The sequence below is a fragment of the Lampetra planeri genome, chromosome 5 (genome assembly GCF_965212315.1).
Source record: "Lampetra planeri chromosome 5, kcLamPlan1.2.h2, whole genome shotgun sequence".
In the NCBI taxonomy this organism is placed as follows: domain Eukaryota; kingdom Metazoa; phylum Chordata; class Hyperoartia; order Petromyzontiformes; family Petromyzontidae; genus Lampetra; species Lampetra planeri.
In genome coordinates, this window is record NC_136111.1 from 4,671,417 (window position 1) to 4,697,618 (window position 26,202).

A 26,202-nucleotide genomic window follows, 5' to 3' on the forward strand; every position below is an offset into this window, starting at 1 on the left:
CGTAATTTTCTGTGGCTTTTATTTATATTTCTGGTGAGGGGTGAGCTGCTTGCTGAGTTGGTGAGCTGCCGCTTTGGGCTAAGCTGCCTAAATTGATTAGCTGCTAGGCTGTGCTCGCTGTGGCTGGACGAGTTGGCTGGTCTGGCCGGGTAGTTAATTGTTGAGCTGCCTGGATGATTTGCGACCTGCCGACTCTCAAGCGGCCGGCCGGCCGATTGCGATTCGTTTGAGCCCTCTCCTGCGGTGGCTTTGGCTGTTTCTTTTTGTGAGCTGGCTGGCTGCTTGATTGCGGTGGAGTTGTGAGCCGCTTAGCTTCTTCTTCTCCGTGCCTCCGTCGAGTGGAGGAAAGAGGAGGGGGAGGGGTGAGGGAGGCGAAAGGGGGAGAGGAGCGGGGGGAAGATATGGACGCGGGCCGCCTGCTCTGCTGGGAGAGCGAGCGACCGGAGAAAATCCGTAGGGCCCGTCTCGACCCTCACCTCGTGTGCGACCGCGCGCTGCGCAACCTGCTGCTGGCCGAAGAGCGATACGCGCCCAGCCACAGCTACTTCAAGCACGTCCAGCGCGACATTAAGCAGCCCATGCGGCGAATCGTGGCCACGTGGATGCTGGAGGTAGGTTTCGGCTCGAGGAGCTTAAGCCGCGTTTCGATCTCCCGGCAACGCGGTTGAAACAACGGGGGGCCCAAGTTTGCTTAAATCTTAAATTCGCCCCCCCCCCCATCCCACTGCCGGCAGGCCGATCCACATCACCCACCGGCCACCCAGCCAGCAAACAGTGTGAAGGGGTGCACCACCACAATACCACCACCGTGAATCACCGATCGGTATGTCGCGCGTGGCGGGGTCAAGCGTGGGTGCTGACACGTCTGGCATGGGTGGAAGAGTAGGCCAAAATAGCCTGTGGAGAAGGCCTCCCAAGAGCTCCCTCCTCTCGTGGTGGGGCAGTGCCGTGAGCAAGCAATTGCAGGGCTGCCCCCTTTGCCCCCACACACAACGCCATCGGTTCCTATCGACGGCAGGTCGTGCATTCGTCTCCTGTAGGACTCCCATTTTCTCCCAGTCCTCCGTGCTGTCGACACCCTCCCCCCTGTTCCAAGTGCAGGCTGCTGAGACTCATTCCATGAAGCATCTTTTTGAAATGCGATCGCATTTCATTGGCAGCCAGGTGCGGATCGCTGCCATTTCGGGCGTGGAGGTTGTTTCACCATACTTCACCACGCTGGTCAATGCGTGTTGGTCAAGGGGGGAGGGGGGAGCCTGGGACCACCGCTTCGTGGATGATTAACCCGATCATTTGCAGCGTGGCAGGGAATCGAACCCAGGTGGCCTCTGTCACTGTGTTGTGCATGTGCAGTGTTCTTTAAGTAGCAGGAATCAAATGTTATCCGAGGGATATAGAAAAATCAAGGAGGAAGTGATAGAGAGCGTGACATCGGTGGGTTTTGTTAAGGCGTCGTGATCTTGCTGTTGCACTGAAATACAGCGAGAATTAGTGGAGGGGTTGGTGGATCACGTAGAGATGGGGGGGGCGAGTACGCGTGACACGTAGCGGCGTTAACGGTGCATCGATTCGTATCGATTATTAAGCCTCGCAATGAATGAATGTAATCGAGTGCCGTAACGCCGTTTTTCAACTCGTGTATGCCCTGTCATCTGTTAATTTGAACTCCTCCAACCACAAGAGGCCGCTGCAGTCACAGCATTGTGTTAAGAGGTTTTATTTTATCTATATATAATGTTGTAATCGATTCACTACCTTTAACCAGGGCGACGTTATTATGTATTGCTCCGCCCGTGTTGAGGATTCTGTGGACCGGAGTGTTTCGTCTGGACCACAATGTGGGTTCAACCACGAACGCCGATTCGAAATAAACAAAAACAAAATAATAAAATCCCCTGGCGACTCGAGAGAGGCGAAGCCGAGGCTTTGTCTGCGATTGACTTGAGGTCACGCGCGAGGGGCGCAGAATGATCGTCGAGCAAAACTTTAATGTCAAGTTTTTTATTTTGTTTAACCGACGGGTGAGATGACTCAAAGAGACCAGGATAGGAGAGAGTCCCAATTTGCAAGTGACCAATCGGTCACCAAAAATTACAAATGCAGCAACAGCAACAACAACAACTACTAATGTATAAATACTACAACGAAGCAAATAGACTTCCGAGCGAGAAGAAACAAAAACAATACCCCAACTGTGTCGCACGAGACATGGACCCCCCCCCCCCAATCTAATAATAATAATGTTTTAAGAAACAAGCCAATGGAAATTTCCAAGAGCAGTGCGCACGTGGACAGGGGTCCACACCCCGATCCGACCTGGACGGCTGCCGTATTGCTCTACAGTGTTTCCCGTGTGTGGTATGTGTGTGGTATGGTGTGTGTGGTGTGGTGTGTGTGGTGTTTGTGGTGTGTGTTTGGTGTGTTGTGTGGTGTGTGTATGTGCTGTGTGTGTGGTGGGTGTGTGGTGTGGTGTGTGTGGTGGGTGTGTGCTGTGTGTGTGGTGGGTGTGTGGTGTGGTGTGTATGTGGTATGTGTGTGGTGTGTGTTTGGTGTGTTGTGTGGTGTGTGGTGTGTGCTGTGTGTATGTGTGGTGTGTGTGTTTGGTGTGGTGTGTGTGTGGTGTGTGTGGTGTGCTGTGTGTGTATGTGCTGTGTGTGTTGTGTGGTGTGTGTGTTTGGTGTGGTGTGTGTGTTGTGTGGTGTGTGTGTACGTGCTGTGTGGTGTGTGTTTGGTGTGATGTGTGTGCTGTGTGTGTGCTGTGTGTGTGGTGTGTGTGTTGTGTGGTGTGTGTGTGTGGTGTGTGACGGAGGCAGCTATGGGTACACAACCCCAATAAGAGGGGGGGGGGGCTCGAGCTCCCCCTTGTTTATTTGTTTTGTTTGACCAGGGATACAGTGAGGAAGTATATTAGGCGACGTGAAGAACTTGCAAGATGATGGGGAAGGGGAGGGGGGGTTGACTCCTCGTTGCGTGATCTCATTTCCTTCCCCCCCCCCCCCAAAAAAAATGTTTTCAGAAAAAAAAACCCCAACGCGCAGACCCCCGCCACGGAGGCAATGGCGTCGCGTCCGCAAGAGAGAGTTGTTGTGTTGTTTATTGTTGTTTATTGTTGTTATTGTTTACTTTGCTGTCCTTCCTTGCCCGCCGCCCCCGCACCTTTCGATTAGCACGGAAGACGTTCAGCATGCACGCGCACAGGAGATGAGGGCATTTGCGGAACTCTCGCTCTCTCTGCCTCAATGTGGGGGGGGGGTGATTTTATTTCTCTCGCTCTCTCCCCGTTGACTTTCACACCGAAAGCTGTTGAAGCAATGTCTGGGTCCACGCTCACTGCCGTTTCGCTGCGTCCTACGACGGGACAGAGACCTCATCCAGCACGGGGATTGATGAAGGGGTTGCCCATTTTTTTTCCCTTCGAATTCGGTGACAACCACAATCAATTTGTCAAGAGCGCGCAATGCAACGTGGGGGGAATACGAGACGGGTGATGACCCCTAATAAATGACCGTCACGAAGCAGTCGCTTCAAGAGTCGCATGCGGCTCTGGAGACGCAGGTTTCGCGGACCCCCCATTCACGAGCGCGTTCCAGTGGTTCCCTGTAGCGGCGTCAGTCCGAAAGTTCCAAGTCCCCTATAAGCGGTCCAGAGTAGCTGATTCTTGGACTGGTTCTTTGTGTCGATTCCTTCCCAGGACGTCCCTCGTTCGTTTGCTTTCGTTTTTTATCGAGCACGAAACGGTTGAAATTGACGTTTCACGTCACTCGATTAGTGAGTGGTCGGTTTATTTTTTACTCAAACCCCTATCGCGAATATAACCCCAGTACTGGATTATCCTCGTAGCAAAGTAGTAGCTACATGTGTAGGAGCTACATATGTAGTCGCTACGGGCCCCGCCCTTTCAAGGGCCTCGCGCTAAATGCTTTCAAGCTATCAATTCCGGTTCAGTGATTCTGCACTTGCTCTATTGCTATAGTACTATACTGCCCTTCAACTTTTACGAACGACTGGGTGTTTAAGGTTAGCGATTTGTCGTATTATCTGTCCGTATCGCAAATTTAAAAATACAATTACTTTTCTATGCAAGTAAAAAATGTGTGTTTTAACATTTATGTGTCATTTTATTTAGGGCCCCTTTATAATATATGCTACAGGCCCCGCACTAGCTTCATCCGGCACTGACTAACCCTAGACTGAGCCCCCGCCCTTTGGCAGACGATGTGCGGAGAATATTACAGTGAAGTCTAAAGCCTAAATTTACACTTGCCCAAATTGGCCAATATCTCCTGTTCGTATTGGATAGAATTGTTAGTCATCGCCTTGACCGTGACCAGAGTCTTTGGCTGCTATAAATTCCCACGCGATCAACCACTCATGTTTATCTATCATTTGTGGCCAGGTCGCTTCTGAAAAAATTAACCCGTAAAAACAAAGTTTTTCACTCTAAATCCTTTATATGCGTGGCATCGGGGCGGCTAGAGTCCTCTCGTCCTCTGGCTTGAGATGGCTGCCACCGATGGGTCAGATCATTGTCTGCCACCATTAAGCAATTGGTAATTAAATATTTAAAAAAAATTCCCTAAACAGTGTAAAATTTGGGAATTTTTTTTCACAAAAATTAATTGTCACGCACAACGAGTCTGTGTGCAAAATGTCAGCTCGATTGGATCACGGGAAGTAGGTTAAAAAACGACCGAAAGATTTGCACGGTCGTAAGCAAGCAAGCACGCAAGCACGCAAGCAAGCAATTGAACTTAATATAAAGGATTTAAAAAGAGCCATGAAGTGGGCCTTACCTTGTAAATAAAAAAAATGTGTTTAGTTTTAGTTTAGTCTTGAGCCGCTCGGTTGCTTCCAAATATGCATTTGAACGGCTCATCCCATGGCTCAGCTCAGGCTCAGCTCCGTGCAGATCCTGAGCCTGGCTGGAAGCGAAATGCTCCGAGAGCGTGCTCAAGTTGAGCAGGGCTTCTGTGAGCCGCATCACTCGATCAAGCCTGAGCCGAGCCGAGCCGTGACTTTAAAAAAATACGGGGGCGGGAGGGGGGCCCATAGTCGCACCACCGTAAACACATCCTGTCACGTGCATTGTGTTCTTGAAAGTATGAAGTGGTCCTAAATGACCTCTAACTGCGCCTCCCACCCATTGACACATGAAGGCGTCGCCAAGAAAAACGCATTTCAACGTGGCGAAATCGTCACTTGATTTGTGCACGCAAGTGCACGGCTTGTCTCGTGCACGGATTGCACGACTCGGGCACCGATGCCAAAACAAAACGTTGACACTTCTAGATTCTAGATTTGAAGCTTTCGTGACTGCAAGGATTCATACTCTTAGGTTTTTTAGGTAAAGTCACGTAGGTAAAAAATAAAATTAAAAATAATAAAAGTAATAATAAAAATAAAATAAAATAATAAAAATCATGACGTTTCGGAGGCAACACAAGTCTCTGTCATCAGGTGGGACCGTCACAGCTAGATTTACTGTATCAAGTGAGGCAAAAAATTCCAAGGTACAAGTTCTTAAATGCAAAACGTTGACACGCGGCAGGGTCAGGACGGGCCAGCGGCACGCCACGCACCAGCGTCGTGCCGGCAGTGCAAAGGCGGCGCACCCCTCCCCGACTGCTACCACACCGACTCCCCTCCTCCTCCTGCGGCCCCTGTTCGTACAGAGAGAGTTCTCGAGCTGACGTGCAGATGTAGTCGTTGTTTTTGTTGTCGTTGCAGTCGTCGTTTTTCCTGTCACGGCCGGCCCATTGCTGCAGCGTTAATGCAGTCGGCAGTTTTAATTGTTGTTGTTTGTATTTTGTTGCGTGTGTGTATGTTGAACTTCTTTCGCACCGTATGTAGCCAGCCGTGCTCATCGGAGGTGCAGGGAATGGGAAAGTTCAACGAACTAAAACACAAAAAAGCAGTTCCAGCCAAATGAGCTTTCAATCTCGATAAAAAAAATTGTATCCACGGCCTTATGAGTCGGCGGCCACCGTAACCCGGGGTTGTTGTGAGTCTTTAAGTCCAGACCTCGTCTCTCTGTGGAGAGACAACAATTAGAACTGCCGACTCTGTGGAGAGACTAGGTCTCTCTGTGGAAATGCCATCCGAGTCCATCTCCGTCCGTCCGTCCGTCTTGCTCCTCCTTCCGCCCCGGCAGATGTGCGGAGTCGCCCGTCCTGTCATCCGCAGACCGCAGCGGTAGCCTCGAGACGTTCCGTCCGCCCCGTTTTTGGCCAAGAGCAGCACCCTCTCTCGTGGGGCGGTCATGAGCTCCCTCTCGTGGGGGGAGGAGACCCTTCCGCCAGCAGTGGCATGAACGGGCGATTGCAGGGCCTTCGTCTCTACCCATCTTTAATCGTCGCCATTAGGAAAGATGTTTTTGGTGATGGTGCTGCCGCTGCCGCCCGATCGGGGTGAGGACCCTGTCCACGCGCGCACTGCTCTTGGAAAGTTCCACGAGCAACTGAAACCCGACACGTCCGCGAATAACGCTGCGGCCCGGAAAGGAAAGAGATAACATAACGGGCCTTGTTTTGGGCAGTGGGACCCCAGCTTCGTAGCGCACGGACAAAAACAAAATGAGTCATCTGTGTGCTATGAAGACGGTCCATTGCCTGAAACATCACTTTATTGTATATATATTCACCCTAACCACAGCTATCGTTGACTAAACTTTGTTTAGCTTGTTGTCCGTTCCCCCCGCACCTCCGATTGGTTGGCTACGGACGGCGCGAAAGAAGTTCAACGTACGTACAATTCGGTCAACTGAATTTTCGAACGAACGCCGGCGTGCGCCCCCCTCCCCCACTCCGGCCCGCCAGGTGTGCGAGGAGCAGCGCTGCGAGGAGGAGGTGTTCGCGCTCTCCATGAACTGCCTCGACCGCTACCTCTCCACGGTGCCCACCGCCAAGTCGCGCCTGCAGCTCCTGGGCGCCGCCTGCATGTTCCTGGCGTCGAAGCTGCGCGAGACGGTTCCGCTCACGGCCGAGAAGCTCTGCATCTACACCGACCACTCGGTGCACCTGCACGACCTGCTGGTGAGGCCCTCGCGCGCGCAGCCACCCCGACGCGCCCCGCCGTCCCCCAACTAAACAAAACATTTCAAAAAAACTATTTTACCGGCTCTTTTTCACAAGCGGGGGGGGGGTGGGGTGGGGGGCTGCCTTTCACAAATGATAGCTCGACGAAAGTGGCTCGTCGTCGCGTGGAAATTGATAGCAGCGGCCAAATACTCTTGAAGGCGCGATGTCGATTCTAAATGTTGGAGAGCAAAACCGGACGACCCCACGTGACCACCGGGGAGAGAGACATGCCAACTCAAAATATGCAGGCATCGTCAGGGTCGGGATCGAACCCACAACCTCCCGTATGCCAGGCAAGGTAGTTAACATGGCACCACCCTGGCACCCTAGACAACCCCCCCACAGCCCTGTGCGTGACACAAGCCACAACCTGTCTTTGACAGCTGAGCACGCGACGGCCGACCATGGCGCTCCTCTGTGGTAAACGAAGACCTGAGGATTGTTTTCTGGCCGCGGTGGCAATCGATTATAATCCTAGCCAGTCGCGCCCGTCCATCCCGCCGCACTGACAGAGGGTGGTGAAGTACGGTCAAGCAACCGCTATGGCTGACATAGCGCCGGGGGAGGCCCTCATCCAGCGGTGGATTGACACTGGGCTCTAAGCGGTTATCGTTATCGCTGTATCGGATAATATGTTACGGGCCCAATTCCCGGTACAACTCATTGTGTGGGCGGCGATTCGGCGCGTTGTCATCGGCGATGGAGAGACATGGGGCAAGTTTTTTTTTAGCTCCAAAAAACTCGATGCGTGGATCTGGCCTCTAGCGTGCAGTGGTTCTGGCGCCACAAGGAGGTATTTGCCGGAGCCTACGAAGCTGATGCCAAGCGCTGTGGGTGGTCACTGCCGATCGTTGTGCAAGGGCGGAAGGGAAAGGGGAAAATCAGCACAGTGGCGACCCCTGTAGGGACCTCTGCTCGGTGGTGTAGCGTGGTGGGCAATAGGCGCCGGAGCGAGGAATGAACCTGGGCCCGCTTGCCCAAATGTCCTTCTTCCTCTGTAGCCCACCACCCCCTCCAGCCCATGCACCCTGGTGCAGTTGCACTGCCTGCACACTACTGATAGCTATGCCCACAGTTACAAGCTACTATACCCCCCCCTACCCTTTCTGGTGGTGGTGGTTGTTGCAGTCCTGAGCCACAAGTTGGAATTCCACATTCCTAAGAGGGAGACTGGAGAGGGGGGGGATTGTACATACCTACATTCGTACTTTCATCAGTAGATACCTGAAGCAGTCCTGAGACAGCCTGCCTTCACTGACCTGTGCTGACCAGTGTGTGGTCAAAGAGGCCCCGTGACCGTGTGATCAAACAGGTGTGTGGTCAAACAGGTGTGTGGTCAAACAGGTGTGTGGTCAAACAGGTGTGTGGTCAAACAGGTCCCATAACTGACACGACGTTGGGAGGCCTTCATCCAGCAGTAGATTGACAAAGGGCTGTAAATTGTGATTGTTATATTTTTCATTTTTATTAAGACAGACCAGTCTCCCCAAAGGGAACAGCTGTTGTTTACTTTACACAGAGTGGTGAAGGTAATCATAACAATAATATATTTAGGAAATCCTCATTAATTGTCAAAGTTTAAGGGACTTGACTGTGGGGTGTTTGGCAAATTTAGTAATTAAAGAGACTTGAGTTAGCAACGTTATCAACATTGGGGAGTTTTTTCAACTTGGGGTTTTTGCGACCAATGGATCCGATCGTCACGCGAGTGCAATGGCAATGTGTGTGGTACACCCTCCTCCACCTGACATAGCCAAATGAATACATTTGCCAAGTCAACAAACGCGTCAACTCAGCATTGCTTTGGCACACCGCTGCAGAGCGATCCACACACAATTGAGCAATCTGGTATGACGTTTGACTGGTGGTTGCATCCAACATCGTCAGACTATTGCCAAAATTGTGGAAATCGCACGATGATGGAGAGAGAGAGAGCGATGTTCTGGCTAGGTTTGGAGGAAGATTGCTTGATTTATTGGTACTCTTTATATGAACCATGTGAGATCCCTTCTCTCAACGATATGGATGTAAGTCGTCATCTCTTGACCTGACACCCGTAGAAATATTTGGGAGAGAGCAACATTTCAATCATTTTTTTCGAACGGTCGTCTCTCTGGGGTTGATAAATATACGGACAAAAAATTGCGCGCCACTCCGTGGAAACTCAACAGCTTGACCCTCCGCCAACAACACTGTTCCCCGCAATAAGAATGTGGAATTTCCACCGCTGACTCACTTGAGTCAGCATCCCACCCGGCTGCAACAGACGTGGCCCCGCGTTTGTGAGTCGTCAGCATGATGACGCCATCTCTCCGTTCGGCTGGGGCCCGCGCCGCAACTCTCATTGAGGGGAGGACGGGGGGAGGAAGGCGCAGCCAGGGCAAGCGGTGGGTGGTGGGGGAGTTGACATCTTCGATTGGACCCAGCGGGGAAGCAAGAGGGAAGAGACGGGGGGAGGGGGGAGGGAGGGAGGGTGCGGTGTTGAGGCTTGTGGTTTTGTGGAGGAGATGGCGGAGATGCCAGAAAATCATTGATGTCGCTGATTTATAAGACGAAGCGATTTGCGAGCCTCGGTTCTCACGCCCACGCACGCTGGGCACGTGGACGTGCAGATTTCCGATGGCTCGACCACGAGCATCAGCTGTGGAAGGCGGCGTTGGTCACAATCAACGATGACGACAATGATGGTGACGACGATGATGACGATGGTGATCGTGCATGAGGTGGTACGATCAGATTTGGCGTAATCATCATTGCTCCCATTACTCATCATCGTCGTCGTCATCAGCCGTGATCTATCCGCTGCTGGATGAACACCTCCCCGAACCGTTGTCATCTCTCCCACGGTCTCGCAATGCAACAATCCGGCATTCCATCTCGTTCTTGTACGCACGATGCAGCAATTGATTGTCTCGGCAATGCTGCACAGCTCTCTGATGAGTTCCCCCACCGCCCCCCACCCACCCCCTCCGGGTTGTTTGCAACGCGCGAGTCGCTCGGCCCGACGTCCGACGTGTCGCCCCGCGTGCTTGGAGCGTTCTCCCGGCAGCACGTTGAGCAAAACTTTGGGCAGGCGTCACGCCAAAAGGATCGCGGCGCTACGCGCGGACAAACGTATCCCGCGGCAACACGGCAATCGTGAGAGCGAAATGCGACCCTCGCCCTGAAAATTATTTAACTTTTTTTATTTTAGCCATGTAGCTTTTTCAGACCTGGCTATGGTGAATGATAGCTCAACGAGGTGGCTTGTCATCATGTGTAAATGTATTGCAATAACCGGAGGAGCCGGAGAAAAATCCACGCGACCACGGGGAAAGAGACACGCAAACTCTAAATATACAGCAGGCGTCCTGGTCGGGATCGAACCCACGACCTCCTGTATACCAGGCGAGGTAGTTAACATCTCGCCACCGTGTGTATATACGCTGAACTTCTTTCACACCGTACGTAGCCAACCATGCTAATCGTGGCACCATACCCGCGCCCCTCCCCATTACCACCCCCACCCTTCCGCCGTCGTCGCACCCCAGGACATGGAGCTGCTGGTGCTGACGCGTCTCAAGTGGGACATCTCGGCAGTGACGCCGCACGACTTTGTGGAGCACGTGCTGGACCGGCTGCCCCTGCCTCGCGAGAGCGTGGACCTCGTGCGCAAGCATACGCAGACGTTCATCGCGCTCTGCGCCACAGGTTATTACCGCGCTTGTTTCACCCCCGCGCTCCCATCCCACGTCGTGTTATTTGTAAGAAGGGGGGGGGGGAATTTTTACTTTTCTTCAAGTCTGGCAAATTCGGACCGCGACGCCTGCACACTGTGGCCTCACTCTCATGATGAACGACGTCACGAGGAATCTCTCGCGTCCACCGTTAAGCAGACACGGTGCGCGGTACCGTCGCTGTCATTGCGCCGCGCGGTGTTAATCGGGGCGGCCGCTGGATTCGGGAGATTTTTGTTGCCTTTGTAGGGGAGCGTGCACCCACATGACTGCCATGGTGGCGAGATGTTAACTCCCTTGCCTGTCATGCGGAAGGTCGTGGGTTCGATCCCGACCCCGACGCCTGCTGTAATATTTGGGGTTTACGTTTTCTCTCTCCCCGTGGTCGCATGGATTTTTCTTTTGGGTCATCCGATTTTTCCCTCCACAATTACAATCAACGTGCGTGTTGAGTTATTTGGCTGCTATACATTTCCACGTCACGACAAGCCTCTTCGTTGAGCTATCGTTTGCGGCCAGGTCCCTTTTGAAAAAGAGCTGCATAGCCTCGTAAAATAATTAATAAACATCGTTTCGTTTTTTGTTATTATATTCAAGCCATGCGGCGAAAGCGCTACCGACGGGGCCCTCATCGCCGCCCCCGAACACCGCCTCTGGCTTACGGCTCGCTCGTTAGATTCCCGTAAACGCCGATGGCCAAAATCGCCCGGCATGCGCCCGATCTCGGACGCATTACCGCGAAGACCGCAACAACCCCCAACTGTCATTTGTCAAAAAAGTTCAAGTTACCTTTTTTTTTTTCGCTTGATGAAATCCGCTCATTGAGCAGGAGCGCCGGGCAGACCGGCGAACCGCTGGTGCCAAGAGTGGCAGGGTAGTGCGGGCGCCAGCGGTACGAGCAGGGAGACTCCCCAAGCCGCCGCCGCCGCCGTGTGCGGCCGCATTGTTTGCTCGGCGAGTCACGATATTTTACGGACGGAAACATTTGTGCTTACGTGCGCAGTTTTTTCGAGCTTCTGGCAGGTGTTCGTCACACAATCGGTGGCAATTAAGAGCGCCTGGGCCCCATCGACGGCACCACCTCAGCCCCCCTCATCCTCCACCACCCCCCTTCCTCCGCCACCACCACACAATCTCCAAATTGGGTTAAGGCCGCAGATAGAGCGCCCGAGGGTTTTTTTTTTCTCTATTCTAAACCTTTGACAAGAGTAAACGACACGTCGAAATGTCAAGAGCTCGCGCCGCCCCGGTCGGCGGTTGGACGGAGCAGGTGAAATCTGCAGCTGGGCCGGGGGTCAAAAAAATGCCCTCGGGGTAAGGAGAGAGAGGGAGAGTGTGAGCAGGTGAGGCCTGCGTGTGGAGCCGCCCCCCCCCCCCCCCCAGATCAGCTGTGCGGCAATGGCTGGCTGTCGCCCCCAAGTCTTAAACAGATAATGACCGTGTAAATAGCGCGGGTGGGGATAACTCGTTCGGTTAACTTTTTTCTTTCTCAAAGCCAAGGCAGTAGACATCCTTCAATAGAGAACCCTTTGTCTGCCATTCTCTTATCTGTATGTAATTCCTGTTGTACGTGCTAGCCGGACAATCTGCTATTCGCCCTTTCGGCAGCTACTCGTCTCTTCTCCTTGGCTCTCTCTCTTCGGGTTCACACTTCGCCTTGTTTGGCATGTCCGACTGTCGGGTGCCACGGTGGCGAGATGTAAACAACCTCGCCTGGTGTGCAGGATGGTCGTGGGTTCGATCCTGACCATGATGGCCTGTTAAATTTGGTGTTTGTGTCTTCTCTGTGTCCTGCCTGGATTTTTCTCCAGGTCCTCCAGTTTTTCCCTCCACATTTAGAAACATGTATTTAGAGTATTTGGCCGCTCTAAATGTCCACATGATAAGCCACTTCGTTGAGCTATTATTTGTGGCCAAGTCACTTCTAAAAAAGAGAAATATAGCTCAGTGTTTGTGGTAATATATATAAAAAAAGTTTATAGTTTTATTCACTGTGCAGGAACCAAACCGTGCAGATCCCTCTCTCGATGATGATGCAGCATCACCAGCTGCTACTGCTGCTGGTGGTGGCAATGTCAGTTGTTGGCACAGCTCTCTGACGTAGAAGCGCACGGCACGTGGAGAGAAACGTCGGACACCGTGCCGAACAACGCACAGAGGTAGCAACCCGAAATCACGTTGGAGAACATTGCAGCTCAACTGCGAGACCTTGCGCAGTGGTACGGTTCGTTCCATTACCCGTGTGTTCACTAATATCGGGAAGATCACCGGTGTACTTGGGATGAATAATGATAGTCTCCCCTTGATCTTTTGTCAATGAATAAAAGCAAAAACCCAACTCGTTTCATTCTCCCACACTCGAGGAAGCATGTAGCGGCGCTCACGCCCGTAGTGGAAATTCCTCATTCTCATGGCAGGGCCCAGTCTATCCCGTACAGAGGACACCGCACGCACTGTAATGTGTTTGACTTTCAGAGCTTGGTTCTCAGGGTCTCCTAAAACGAGTGCAGTTTGTTGGCTGAACGTAAATAACCGCGCAATACCAATCGCGAAAATAATTTTTTTTTTTAACCCACGCTCCCATCCACCAAATCCCGCGTGCACGAACCTGACGTTATTTTTGCCGTGACGGTGGGAATTTGTGCCGACCGAGATGGCGGTCACGTTTTATTACCATCCCCCGTGCGTTTCTGCCTGAGGGTTGACTATCGTGGGCTCTGTGGAGCAGAGGAGAAAGTCTTCTCCTTTCGTACGGCTGCTGATGTGGATGCAGAACATCAACTACAATGTCACATTCAGGTGGTCAAGCCGGACAACCGCGATGGGAGCAGCGGCGTTGTGCCGCCATGTCTCCTTCGTATTTGTGGATCTGGGCATTGCGTCGTATGGTCCGTTCTGGATGGCCAGAGTCGCGCGCCACTGGAGAGTTTTTTTATTTTCCATCATCCGAATCTACCATGGTTTGTGCAGTGGATGCGGTTTAGGGTGCACTAGCAGAGAAGATGTGCAGAGAATTCGGGACATCGCCGCAAAAGTGTGGGATTGGTGGGCGGGACGCTCAATGATGACCGTGGATTGAAGCTAACGGCGGACCGGCAGTCATAGGGACGTCTACCGTAGAGATGGAGCGAGGAGATGAGATCAGGGTCCTGTGCGTGAGCCAGATCGTTACATTACGGAGCCATGCGAGATGGTGACAGATTGTGGGAGGGGAGGCCTTGTTCCATCAGTGGAGAGTATATTTTGTGACTAATCAAATTCATAGCTTTCTCGTCAAGGAGGAAAAACCATCACGTGATCTCCGATCATCCTCGCAGCAGCCTTTGGCTAGCCATCAAACAAAGACGGTCACTGCATCACGTGCTTTCAGATGCTCTTCTGCGGCCGTATGGAACGCTCCTCCTTCCGATATTAGGAAGCCATTGGAACTACGCACTTTTAAATTATCATCTAGATTGAAAACGAATTTCTTTACCACTGCCCTTCGTGTTTAGTTTGTTATCCTAACCCCGCACCTCCGATTAGCGCGGTGGCTACGTACGGTGCGAAAGAAGTTGTACGTGAATACCCGGGGCAGGGAGTGAGTGACGGAGAGAAAGACGAAGAGTGTGAGAGAGAGAGAGAGAATGTGAGAGAGTGAGGAATGGAGGGGGGAGAGAGGTCAGAAGGGAGAGAAAGTGAGGGAGGGAGGGTCGGAGGTTGTTGGTAAGAGAGTGAGTGAGGAATGGAGGAGGAGGGTGGGAACAGGCAGCAGTAGGCTGTCTACAGATTCGTTAGGCTCAAGGTAATGGCCAGCTGTAGCAAGCCCTGCCCACGGCAGGGAGTGGTGGCTGCGATTGTAGGCCATCGAATAGAGCTGGTGGGGGCGAGGATTAACGATTCGGAGTGGATGAGACAGAGGGAGGCCCCGGGTGGACAGTGGTGTAGTTGCTGTATGTGCGCTTGTATGTTGTATGTATGTATGAACGTCCTTCCCACTGTACGTAGCCAACCGTGGAGGTTGCTGGGGAAGGAAAACAAACTTAGCACAAAAAGCAGCTCTCCAGAAATGAGTTTTCAATCTAGATTTAAAAGTGCATGGCTCCAGTGGTTTCCTAATATTGGAAGTGAAGAGCGTTCCAGACGGCCGCAGAAGCGCGTGTTGTGACGCATTGGCGAGCCACGTTCGGGGCAATTGTTCGCAAACGCGGTGCAGACTTCTCCTCCTGCTGTAGCAGCCCAGGTCGCTCTGACCATGGTATTTTTCCCCCCAGGGGTTGGCAATGGCACTTCATCCAAGGAATGAACGAGTGGTTCGTTCTATCGCTGGCCCCCCTCCCTCCGCTCCTCTCAATGCTCGCGTCCCCCAACGATGCAGGCCATGGCGTCTCAGTGTCGCGCGTGCGCACTCACCAATCCCAGCCACCCAACCGTGGAACTGAAACTACAAACTACTTTTTATTTGGATTTACCAGTTAACGCCCACTGAGTTATGTAGGATATTTTTCAGAAGCGACCTGGCCACAAATGGTAACTCAACGAAGTGGCTTATCGTGTGGAGATTTATAGCAGCCAAATACTCTCAAATTACCTCCTGTATACCTCCTGTATACCAGGCGAGGTAGTTAACATCTGACCACTGCGGCGCCCCTCCCCTTTTTCCCGAGTCCCAACAATCTGCCAACGCCCTGGGCAAATGTCTGCGTTGTCTGCGTCTAAAACTGGCACTGCCAGGCCTCCCAAACCCAACCGCCAGCACTCGCCCCCGCCTACCGCACCCTCTCCGTAGCGCAGCGCCCGTTGCAGTTGCACCGTCTGCACACTCTCAGCAGCTGCGCCGCTGACATTCGGATCTCTTAATGAGCCGGACGAAAACCGCCGCCTAAAGCAGTGGGAGGCTCAGAAGGACATTTTGTGGCTCGTTGCTAGAAGTTTGTGGTTCGAGCCCAGCGGCCGCCCCGGTTAATACTGCGGGTGTATTTAACCCCAGCGGGCAGTAAAGGTCCCGTGACGTCATCCGAAGGAGCGTAGGCCGTGTGTGGCGGCGTCACGGTCCGAATCTGCCGAAGGTGAAAATCTACCCCCCCAATGACTGAATCGGGTCAAACAAAAACATGCAGATGTTACTCGCCTGTGAGTAGCGTCTGCGCGGTGTACTTAGGAAACATAATTAACGTTACTGCGGGAGGATAACGATCAGGAATGGAGCAATTGTGCAGGACCACGAGAATGCAGACAGTTAGAAAGCATGGGGGGGGGGTGGTCAGGGGGGGGTGGGGGGTGGGGTTCGCGGTGGATTGTGCGGACTGCAAGTTGAGAGACACGGATATCGAGGACCTGGTGGGAATTGCGTGAAAGCGTGACACTGATTGTGGCAGGAGTAAAATATTGCGAAGTTATGAAGGTAAGGATGAAGATAAAGGCGCAGCCCTGCAGTTTCTTTCTCGTGCAACTGCTGGTGGATGGGGCCTCCAATGGAGGGGAGCTCTGGAGAGAGCACCGTGTAGTTGAACATAGACACAGCGTTAAGGTATAAATGTTTGCAAGATGCTCCCGGGGTTTAAACACGTGGCACAGCATCAATGACTGGCAAACTTAAGAGTAATAATACTACTAAGTTATGATATCGAATTACGTGTGTGTGTATATATAGTGGCGAGTGAGTGATTTCATTCTACTGATGTTCTACTTGGGATAGAGAGCTGACATTTGGCACACAATATCTTGAAATAATAACTTATAACTGTGAATATTGTGTTCAATAACTCAATTTTACCCCCCCACCACCACCGAAATTAAGAGGGGTGGTAGAGGCAATGGTGGAGGAGGATTTAAACATTTTCTTCAACTTTTAAATTTTTAAAACCTGGGGTGTAATTGTTTCCATCTGGGAGGTATTGAAGAATGCCTAGTCTGCGTATGACATCAAATTTTGTACAACTCCCGATATTTTTCCGTGTACTTTGTTAATGGTTGCGTGGATCTTTTTTCTCCGGGTGCTCCGGTTTTTCCCCTCCACATTTAGAATCGACGTGCATTAACAATATTTGACTGCTGCTATAAATTTCCGCGCGATAAGCCACTTTGTTGAGCTATCATTTGTGGCCAGGTCGCTTCTGAAAAAGAAGCTAATAGCTCAGTGGGCCTCACACCTGGTAAAATAAAAAAAAAAACATTTATTTTGAATGAAAAAATATAGATATTTTTTATTCATTAAATTTTGTATCCTTTCATTCGATTTTTTTTGTGATTTGATTGCCTTTCCTATACTTTGCACGCCTATCGTGTGTTCGTATTGTTTGTTGTCAGTTCTGACCCCATGCCCCTACTGGACATCTGTGGGAAAAGAGCTTGAAATAGCTAATCGGATTCCTCCTGTATCAAGATAAATATTCCGATTCTGAAGGTTTCCAATGCGTCGCGCGTTCGTCCGGGGCCACGCTGTCTGACGGCGCTCCCCACCGATGTGCGCGCCGTGCTCTGCGCGTGGCAGAGCTCCTCGGAGCCTGGGGTGCAGGAAGTGAGGGCGGGCAGGCGGATGGGACAAAGGTGAAGGGGAGATGGACAAAGAGCATTTAGGATGTTAGCTTGCATGGGAAGATGGGCGACAGAGATGCGGACGAACGGACCAAAACAGACGGATCGGGAGAGAGGCAGACACAGATGAGAGAGGCAGATGAAAAGACTGACAGACTGAAGAAGGCAGACAGATAGAAAGGGACAAACGGACAAAGATAGATACGAGAGACAGAAATAAGGCCGAGTGATGGACAGACGGAGACAAGAAGATGGAACAGACATATATAAAGACAGACAGAAGCGAGAATGAGAAAGAGGGATGCATGAGAGAGAGAGAGACGGAGAGACAGAGAGAAGAGTAAATTTAAGGCACACGGAGAATTAAAAAGAGACGGAGGAGACGGGGGAGTGCGAAACACAAGCCGAAAAGTGTTATGATCCGGAGAGATGGTTTTACGGGAGAGAGAATTTACAAAACCACTTGGACGCTGACGGAGGGAACGGGAGGACAGAGGATTAAGATGCAGCGGTGCCACCTGCGTGAAACTTTAGCCACCCCCATAGAGGTGGCTCCACGCGGTGAGAGGAGAAGGGAGAAACAAAAAGTTAGAAGGGGAGAAGGGAAAAAACAACATGAAGCACGGACAAACTAAATTGCCCTCCTTTGAGTTTGTGGTGGGTATGGTTTTTTTTGGCGGGGTGGGGGGGGGGCAAGGGGTGGGAGGAGGAGGAGGCGAGAGGGGTGATTTGGGGGGGGGGGGAGTCGGCCATTGTGCCAGGTTGTTTTAATCTTTGAAGCCCTCCGTGAAGTGGAGTGATTCACAAAACTCGCACGCAGGAAACCGGGACGAGCATCTGGATGGGGGGACAAGGGGGGGGGGCCTGTGATCGGCCGCTCCCCTTTTGTTGTCTCCACGATCCGATTTCTGCAATCCAAAGTTTACGTTCAAACGTAGCTATTTACTTCTGTATGTTGTTTGTGGTGTGCTTCAAAGTGCTTGTTTTCAAGGCCTCCAGGGCCAATTGACATTGAGCAGGCCGCCACCACGGCGGCGGCGGTGGTGGTGGCGGCGGTGGTGGTCGGCAAGTGCCTTGCGTATGAACTGCTGTCAAGTTGTTGTTAGTCGTGGTCCAAAAATGTAATCGCACCTGGCCGCTTCGCTGCTGGATGAAAGCCTCCTTCCTACGCCCGTGCAGGTCGTCGATGTTGTTCTGACCGTGCTCCGCCACGCCTGTCAGTGTGGGTGAGTGCAGACGTAGAGCGTAGACATGGCGACATAGAAGTATAGTCCGACAACTAATGTACAGCTTTGTGACATACTGTTGTCATGAATGACGCTGCATAAAACTAAAGTAATATTTTAAAACTGATTTTGCCTGCGCTGTTGTCTGCTGCCCTCAATCGTAGCTGCAGGACAGCCTGTGTTTTGCGTCTCATGTGCACGGTCGTTGATCGTCCGAGCACTGCGCAGGCTCAACTTTGGTCGGCTTCCAAGGTCGGCCTCCAAAGCGTTCGATTGGACTTAGCTATGCACCTGGCCTGTGATCCAGCACTGTGGAGGCAGCGAGGGTTGTTGGAACGCAGCACAAATCTTGTGAAGCTCCCTTCTCGTGGGCATCGAGCCGGAGCCGTGTACCCTCGCTCGCCAGAAGGCAGCACAACAACAATGTGCACCCCACCTGTTTCCGCCTGTATGGGATAGAGTGTTTCCCCCTCGCGTGTGAGGTTTATTTTTTTCTCCCGGGTGCTCCCGTTTTTCCTCCCAAACGTAAACGCTCATTAAATGGCCGATGACACTTTCACATATATATAGAGGACCGCAGAGCTTGGGATATTGTCGGCTAATCACGTGGCTGCCCCTTCACGCTGGTCTGTGGTTCCTCGCACCTCTGAGTTTCTCTCAATTTGCGACGCGTCACAAGTTGACATTATTTCTAATGTAACAGCCAGGCACCGCCTCGCCCCGGCTATTCTAATGCTTATTTGACGTTCGTGTGACTGTTTCCCTGCTGCTGCTGCTCTCACGTGCTAAACTGCGTGCGTATCTGTTCAGATTTCAAGTTCGTGACGTATACCGCGTCAATGGTGGCGTGCGGCAGCGTCGCGGCGGCCGTGCGAGGTCTGCGTCTGCACGTGCAGCATCCGGTGCTGTCCCCGCAGAGCCTCACGCTGCGACTTGCCAAGATAATCCACGCCGACCCGGTGAGCTTGCACGCGCACACGCACGCACTGGAGTCGACTGGCGGATGCACCGCCTGTACTCCACGCTCGTGTGCCACCTCGCTGCGTGTTTAGCCGCCCAGCGCTCTGGTCGTTGTTGCGAGCGTCGCTCAACCGCCTCCCATTGTCACCGCCTCCTTTGCCTCTTCTACGGAGGCCGATCTTGACGCCGCCGGTACCAGTCGTCGGCAGGTCCACTCGGATCAAAGTCCCACACTGGCGCCCCATTCCTTCGGCGTACTTGCACACGAACACGAAGGCACGCACACACGCAGTCACGGTGCGAGGGCGCATAGTTGTTTATGCCGCTCTGAACCTGTGAGTGGTCGGTCGGGAGGCCCTGGCCCTCTGGGCCTCGTTGAGTCAAGGAGGGGGTCCTCGACGCTCATCTCGGCTCCCCTCTCTCATCTCCATCTCATCTTCCCGCTCGAGTGCGGAAGGCATCGCGAGCCCTCCAGTGCCACTTGTCCGGGGGTGAGCAGCGTCTGGGTGGAGCCCGGCCCCGCCGGTCAAAACACCGGGGCCTGGCTTGCACACCCGAGCGTACAAAATAAATCCCCCCCCTCCCCCCCCCGTTTAGCCTTAACAGACTTTTGGGGCAAGTGCTGTTAGCGAGTAGCACCTAATGAAGGCCAACACGGCCTTCGTAGGTCTAACCCAAGAAACCCTTAATTATATGGGTATGGTGGAAATTGGACGTGGCGGTGTGCGTGCCGGAGTACGTGCCAACCGGCGCGTCTGCATCTTACCTGGCGGGCGTTACTAGCGCGAAGGGTTGCCCACCTCTTCGAAGGAACGAACCAAACCGAGACGTCGTCTCCAACAAAAATTAAATATCTCCCAAGGTACCGGCGGCACAAAGGAGGGGAGAAGTACACGTGAGTGCAACGTGGTTCGCCGTTACGCAAACCAACACATCACCAGGGAGCTGTGAACACTCGCGGATTTCCCCAGGACGGCAGCTACCTGAGCAACAGGACGATGCTGGGAAAAACCTGGACAGGTGGCGGCCCTAGCAGCACACGTCTGGGTGTGTGCGTGTGTGCGCGTTGTTAGGGGTGCGTGTGTCGGCCGGTGTTATTACGCTATGGGAATGGAGGCAGAGATGTGTGTGTGTGGGTGGTGGATGGGGTGGGTGGGTGGATAAGGTGGGAGGGCTCGCAGACCGTGGCTGGCCCCGTACGTGCACATTTTATTCGGCACAAGTCATTGTTTTTCTTTCCATTCCCACGGGGGCAGCTGGGAGGGAGGGAGGTGGGAGAGGGGGTGGCGGTGGGGGGCCGCGGGTTCAGGGGAAGGGAGAGAGGGGGTAGAGGGAGCTGGTGGGGAAGGGAGGTTGTGGGTGCAGGGGAGGGGGAGAGAGGTAAGGGAGGTAGGGAACCGGTGAGAGAGAGAAGAGCGCAAGAGGGGAGGGAGTTTCGCGCGCGCGCGCGCGGCATCGTACACGCACGTCAGGTGACCCGCAGATTACAGCCCTCGGAAATCCTGCAGGCGCATCTCGTCTGCCCCGCTGCCTTTCATCTCCCCCTTTGTTTCAAATCCTCCGGCGGGCTGGCGAGCGGTGGCGGCGGCAGCGGCGAGCGGGGGAGACAATGACCACGCCACTGAAAGCCCCATTGTCCGCCGGGCAGTCGGTCGGTGTGCTTGTCGATGTGCCGTCTTGTTGGTCACAGCCAGCCTGGTGCGAGCCCCCTCGCAGGAGTTGGGAGGTAGCGGGGCGGGGGGGGTGGGTGGGTAGGTGAGTGGGCGGCAAGGAATGCCGGGCTAATTTACGGCTCGCCTTGTTCATTTCCCAACCAGCTCGCTCGCTCGTTCGTTTACTGGCCTTGAGAAACACTGTAAAAGGCGAGAAAATTCTCTGTCAAGGTGCAGGATGGGGAGTCGGAGGAGGTGGGGGGGGGAAGTGTTTGATGATAAGGTGATAATATGCGATGCAATTAGATGCGTACGTTTATGCTGCACAACATCTGAGAGCGCGGCGCTTGCAGATGCGCTCCTGCGGCCGTCTGGAATGCTCTTCCTTCAGATATTAGCAAGCCACCGGAGCGGTGCACTGTTCAATCTTGATTCTTTACAACTGCTTTTTGTGTTTAGTTTGTTGTCCTTCCCCCGCACCTCCGATAGGCGCAGTTGGCTACGTACCGTGTGAAAAAGCTCCTGCGTACGTTCAACACAACGGGAACATTTACACCTCCTGCGGGCCTCTAAAAGTCGCACACGCCGACCGAGCCTTGCATGCAAACACAGAGGTCCCTTGTATGGCCCCAAAACTCACCGCTGGTACGAGTGCTGTTAGCTAGAACCTATTGAGGCCACACTTGTTTCCCACGGGAAGCGAGACTGGGCACAGCACTAGCAGCAAGGGGGAGGCACGGTCGGATGTGACAAAGCCCGACCGTGCCCGCTGGGACCGTCAAAGAGTAATTTAACCTTTCGGAGTTGGGGGGGGAAGCGCTTTAGGCAGCCAAAGTGGGAACGACCAAAATTGATAAGTATAGAAAATCAAAGTCAAAAAGCCTTGCCGGGTCAAAGAGGCGGTCATCTCTATTGGCAGCCACCGATCCACATTCCAGTTGTTGTGGTGGTGGTGATGGTGGTTGGAGGTGGTGGCCAATAGCTGGCATAGTCCAGTAACTGGATATGTTTATAGAGAACTGCGTCCGTTTGCACGACGCCAGTCGGTTCGCATGGGAAAATGTATTTCTTTATGAGGCCGTTGACCGGATTTTGATTCGTGGCCACGGCTAATGTGCGGGACGGTGAGCGGTTATCTGAACTGGTCCCAAATCGAATGAATGTCAATGCTGATAATTAATAGCGAGCAACTAAATAGACTCAATAATTTGTGATGGGTCGGCTGAGATGCACACCGCGGCATGCTCATGAATTCCCACTGCTCGCACCCGTGTGCTTGTCAGTAGCGCTGAGAGAGCTGGTTGTAGGTGGTGCTGCTGGTGCTCTGGGAGCGGTGGCGCAGCGGTTTTGTCGCTACGCTACAAAACCACCGCCACCCGAGTTCAATTCTCGCTCACTGCCAACACCAGTGACGATTATTTGAACCGGTTCTGGGCCTCCCCAAGGTCGACTCGGCCTCAAATGACTACCTGGTGTGGTGTGTAAACATCACCACTGGGGAGACAAAGGCGGCCGGGCGTGGTGTTGGCCACCCACCCGCTCGTGTGCTGTGCCGGTCTTCATAGGAGCATGCTAACAGCACTTGCCCCAAAAGTCTGTTCCAGGTTATACAGTATGGGGGCTCTTTGTCTTCAGTGGTGTTAAATCTTGATTTGAAATGGTGTTGGTGGTGGTGGCGGTGGTGGTCATTGTGGCAGCGGTTGTGGTGGTGGAGGGTGGCCGGGGCGTCTCACGTGACCGCCCCCTTCACCTGCGGAACCTAGAACCGGGGCAATTTCCGCAGACACTGACCTCGGAAATGCGAGCGAGAGTGGGGGCACGGAGTGCGTGACACGGAGTGGGGGGGTACGAAGTGGGGAGTACGAAGTGGGGGGCACGGAGTGGGGGGCACGGAGTGGGGGGTACGGAGTGGGGGGCACGGAGTGGGGGGCATTGAGTGGGGGGGGGGTCGAGTATGGACCAGTGGGGCAGAGTCTGCGTGGCAGGAGAGTGGAGCGGCGGTGTGGTGCTTTCGCGCACTGCGCTAAAAACCTGATGACCTGTGTTCAATTCCAGGCCGTGGCTAATATCAGGACTGGGAAGACTTAAAGGTGCGGTGCTGGTCACACCACTTCTTCGTGTGCCGCCATGCTGGCTTTAATTGGTGCTTGCGAACAGCACTTGCCCTAACAATCCCCCTAAAGCTGCCTGGGGGAACTGCATTTGTGTAATAGGGTGTGTGCTTGTCTTGATGTGTGTGTGTATATCTACGTGTGTGTGTGTGTGCGCGGAGCGGTAGCGAAGGCAGTTGGTGCCCTGAGCTATGATCCCGGCCCCCCGAGTTTGATTCCCGCTCACGGCAAACACCGGTGACGATTATCTGAACCGGTCCCTTGCCTCCCCGAGGTTGACTCGGCCTCAAATGACTACTTTGGTGCGGTGTGTAAACATCGCCACTAGGGAAACAAAGGCGGCCGGGCGTGGTGCTGGCCACCCACCCCCTCGTGTGCAGTGCCGGCATTCATAGGTGCTACTGCTGCTCGCGAACAGCACTTGCCCCAACAGTCTGTTAAGGCTATACGGGGGATCTTTATCTTCACGTGTGTGTGCTTGTGAGTGGAGGGACCTGCTCAAGCATACTTGCGAAGATGTATTCCCTTCACCCACCCCTACATCACCCCCACTACATCATACCCCCCCCCCCAACTATAAAGCCTCACCACTCGTAAACGAACAAGCCCCCCCATTCATCCTGGCCCATTCTACATCATCCTCTCTCTGCAAGACTCTCTCTCATCTCTCCGTCTCTTGCCCTTCCCACCCTAAGCTCCCCCCCCTTCCTTACCTTGTGTTTGCGTCACCTCTCTTGTCACCTCTCCTCTTACCGTGTCGTCGCTCTTCGTAACTTGTTGGCCCCGTGCCCCTACTGGACACCTGTGAAAAAGAGCTTTCATAGTTCGTCGGATTCCTCCGGTCTAAGTAAAGATTCTGATCCTTCGGGTGTTATGGGTGTTAACCGGGAGCTTAATTCCTCACTCGATGTTTTTCGGGACTCCTGTTCCATTGGCTTCGGGTCTATATTATTGGCATAAGGCACTACCACTAGAGAATTCGCTAGGCCTATCCCAGGACAACAATCTTATATTCTCGTACCCAAAAGTACATTTCCGCATCCGATGATGCCCTTAACCAGATGTCTAAACTCGATCTGCCCTTGTGATTTTGCTATTTCCACATTCGTTTATATTTTAGGGTCCAGACGGCGAAGAGGAGAAAGTGGTGCTCCGATTTTCTCCCACGTGTACAAAACGGTCATTAATTGGCTGAAAACATCTTCATATGTAGAGGATCGCAGAGCTTGGGAAATTGTTGGTACCGCTGGATGACGTTATGATTATTAATTGTTATTATAATCCTATGCACAGTCGTTATGGGTGTGCTTTTCTTTAACGGAACCGGATTCGCATGAAACGAATGTCACCTTAACCACATTGATGAAGGGCTGGTAATTATGATCAGTTAATACGCGTTACGCACGCTATGAAATAATTGTGAGTCTGGTTTAACGCCCACGTATATATATCCTGGATTCCACCGCTTATGAATAGGTCTCACACTTTTTATACCCTAATATTTGCAATCGTATTTAATCGGATAATTCGGTCAAAGCTGCTTCTCTTTCCTTCGTGTGCTTTTCTGCTATGTCTCTTTTTTTCCCCGTCTCTCTCAACTTCCCATCTCCCTCTGTCGAACGCTCTCCTTTATCTCTTATCTCCACGTCTTGATTACTTCTCTGGCTTTCCCTTCTCATCTTTCTTTCTCGAAGAGCCCCTTCATACTTTCTCTTTCACATTCTCTATCGCTCTCGCCCGCTGCCTCCCTACATCACCCCGACCGCACACTTACGCGCACGCACGCACGCGCTCGCCCCCGCGCAAAGACAAAGGCGCCCCCGTATATCGCCTTCCAACAGCCCGTTGGGGCAAGTGCTGTTAGCGAGTAGCACCGACGAAGGCCACGCACACACATGCCCACACACGCACTCCCACCCAAACATGCACTCATACGTGTACACACATGCAGAAACATGTGTGCACGCACACCCGCCCGCCCGCCCGCACGCACGCCCACACACGCGCACCCTCGGCCCCGGCGCTCCCCGGCCGGGCCCCGGATTGGGCTGCAGATCTGACACCCAAATTCCACCCCTTGGGCCCCGTCATGGGAAAGCGGTGGCGTCTGACCGCCTCACGGCTCATGGCCAGCGGGGGGCCGGGGGGGGGGCACAATCTCAGTCGCCACGCACAAAGACAAAGGTCCCCCGTATAGCCTTCAACGGACTGTTGAGGCAAGTGCTGTTAGTGAATAGCACCTATGAAGGCCGGTACTTTGTCTCCCCAGTGGCGATGTTTACACACCGCACCAGGTACCGATTTGAGGCTCAGTCGATCTAGGGGAGGCCCAGGACCGATTCAGATAATCGTCACTGGTGTTGACCGTGAGCGAGAATCAAACTCGGGTCGCCGGGCTCGAAACGCAGCGAGCTAATCGTTGCACTACCGCTCCCCACGACACACTGCCCACACCCACTCACTCACCAACCAGCCACCGGTTCACTCGAACACACAAATCAACTCGCCTCACTGCGCGCCAGGCACACCGACCGCTCACGCGCATCTCACCAACGAATCACTCGCTCACCAGCCAGCCACTCGCTCACCAGCCGCTCACCACCCACTTATGAGCCAGCCTCTCACTCGTGCAAAGAGACATATAGCCACTCAAATTTTCTTGCTGTGGATTTCACACCTGATAATGATTGTGTTGCAGTCAAAACGTCGTGATATTTTTTATTGTTTTACATATATTTTTTTATTATTTCCCTTCTACGTGACTTTACCGAAAGAACCAAGAATATATAGCCACCCGTCACCGATTCGCACTCACTCAAACACGCATACATACATACATACACACATACACAGACTCACTCACCACTCACTCAGACTTGCATACACCCACTCACCAGCCAGGCACTCGCCACTCATACTACGCACACCCACTCACAACCTACTCG

General features: G+C 53.0%; 1 protein-coding gene across 1 annotated transcript in view; it reads left to right on the plus strand.

The window, feature by feature from the left end:
- Window positions 1–398: 398 nt before the first annotated feature.
- Window positions 399–26,202, plus strand: part of CCND1 (cyclin D1) — a 34,355-nt gene continuing 8,551 nt past the window's right edge. Inside the window, exons 1-4 of the mRNA XM_078594174.1 lie at window positions 399–611; window positions 6,816–7,031; window positions 10,607–10,766; window positions 19,345–19,493. Of these exons, the coding sequence (XP_078450300.1) occupies window positions 402–611; window positions 6,816–7,031; window positions 10,607–10,766; window positions 19,345–19,493 (735 nt within the window). The 5' untranslated portion in view covers window positions 399–401. The remainder of the gene's footprint in view (window positions 612–6,815; window positions 7,032–10,606; window positions 10,767–19,344; window positions 19,494–26,202) is intronic.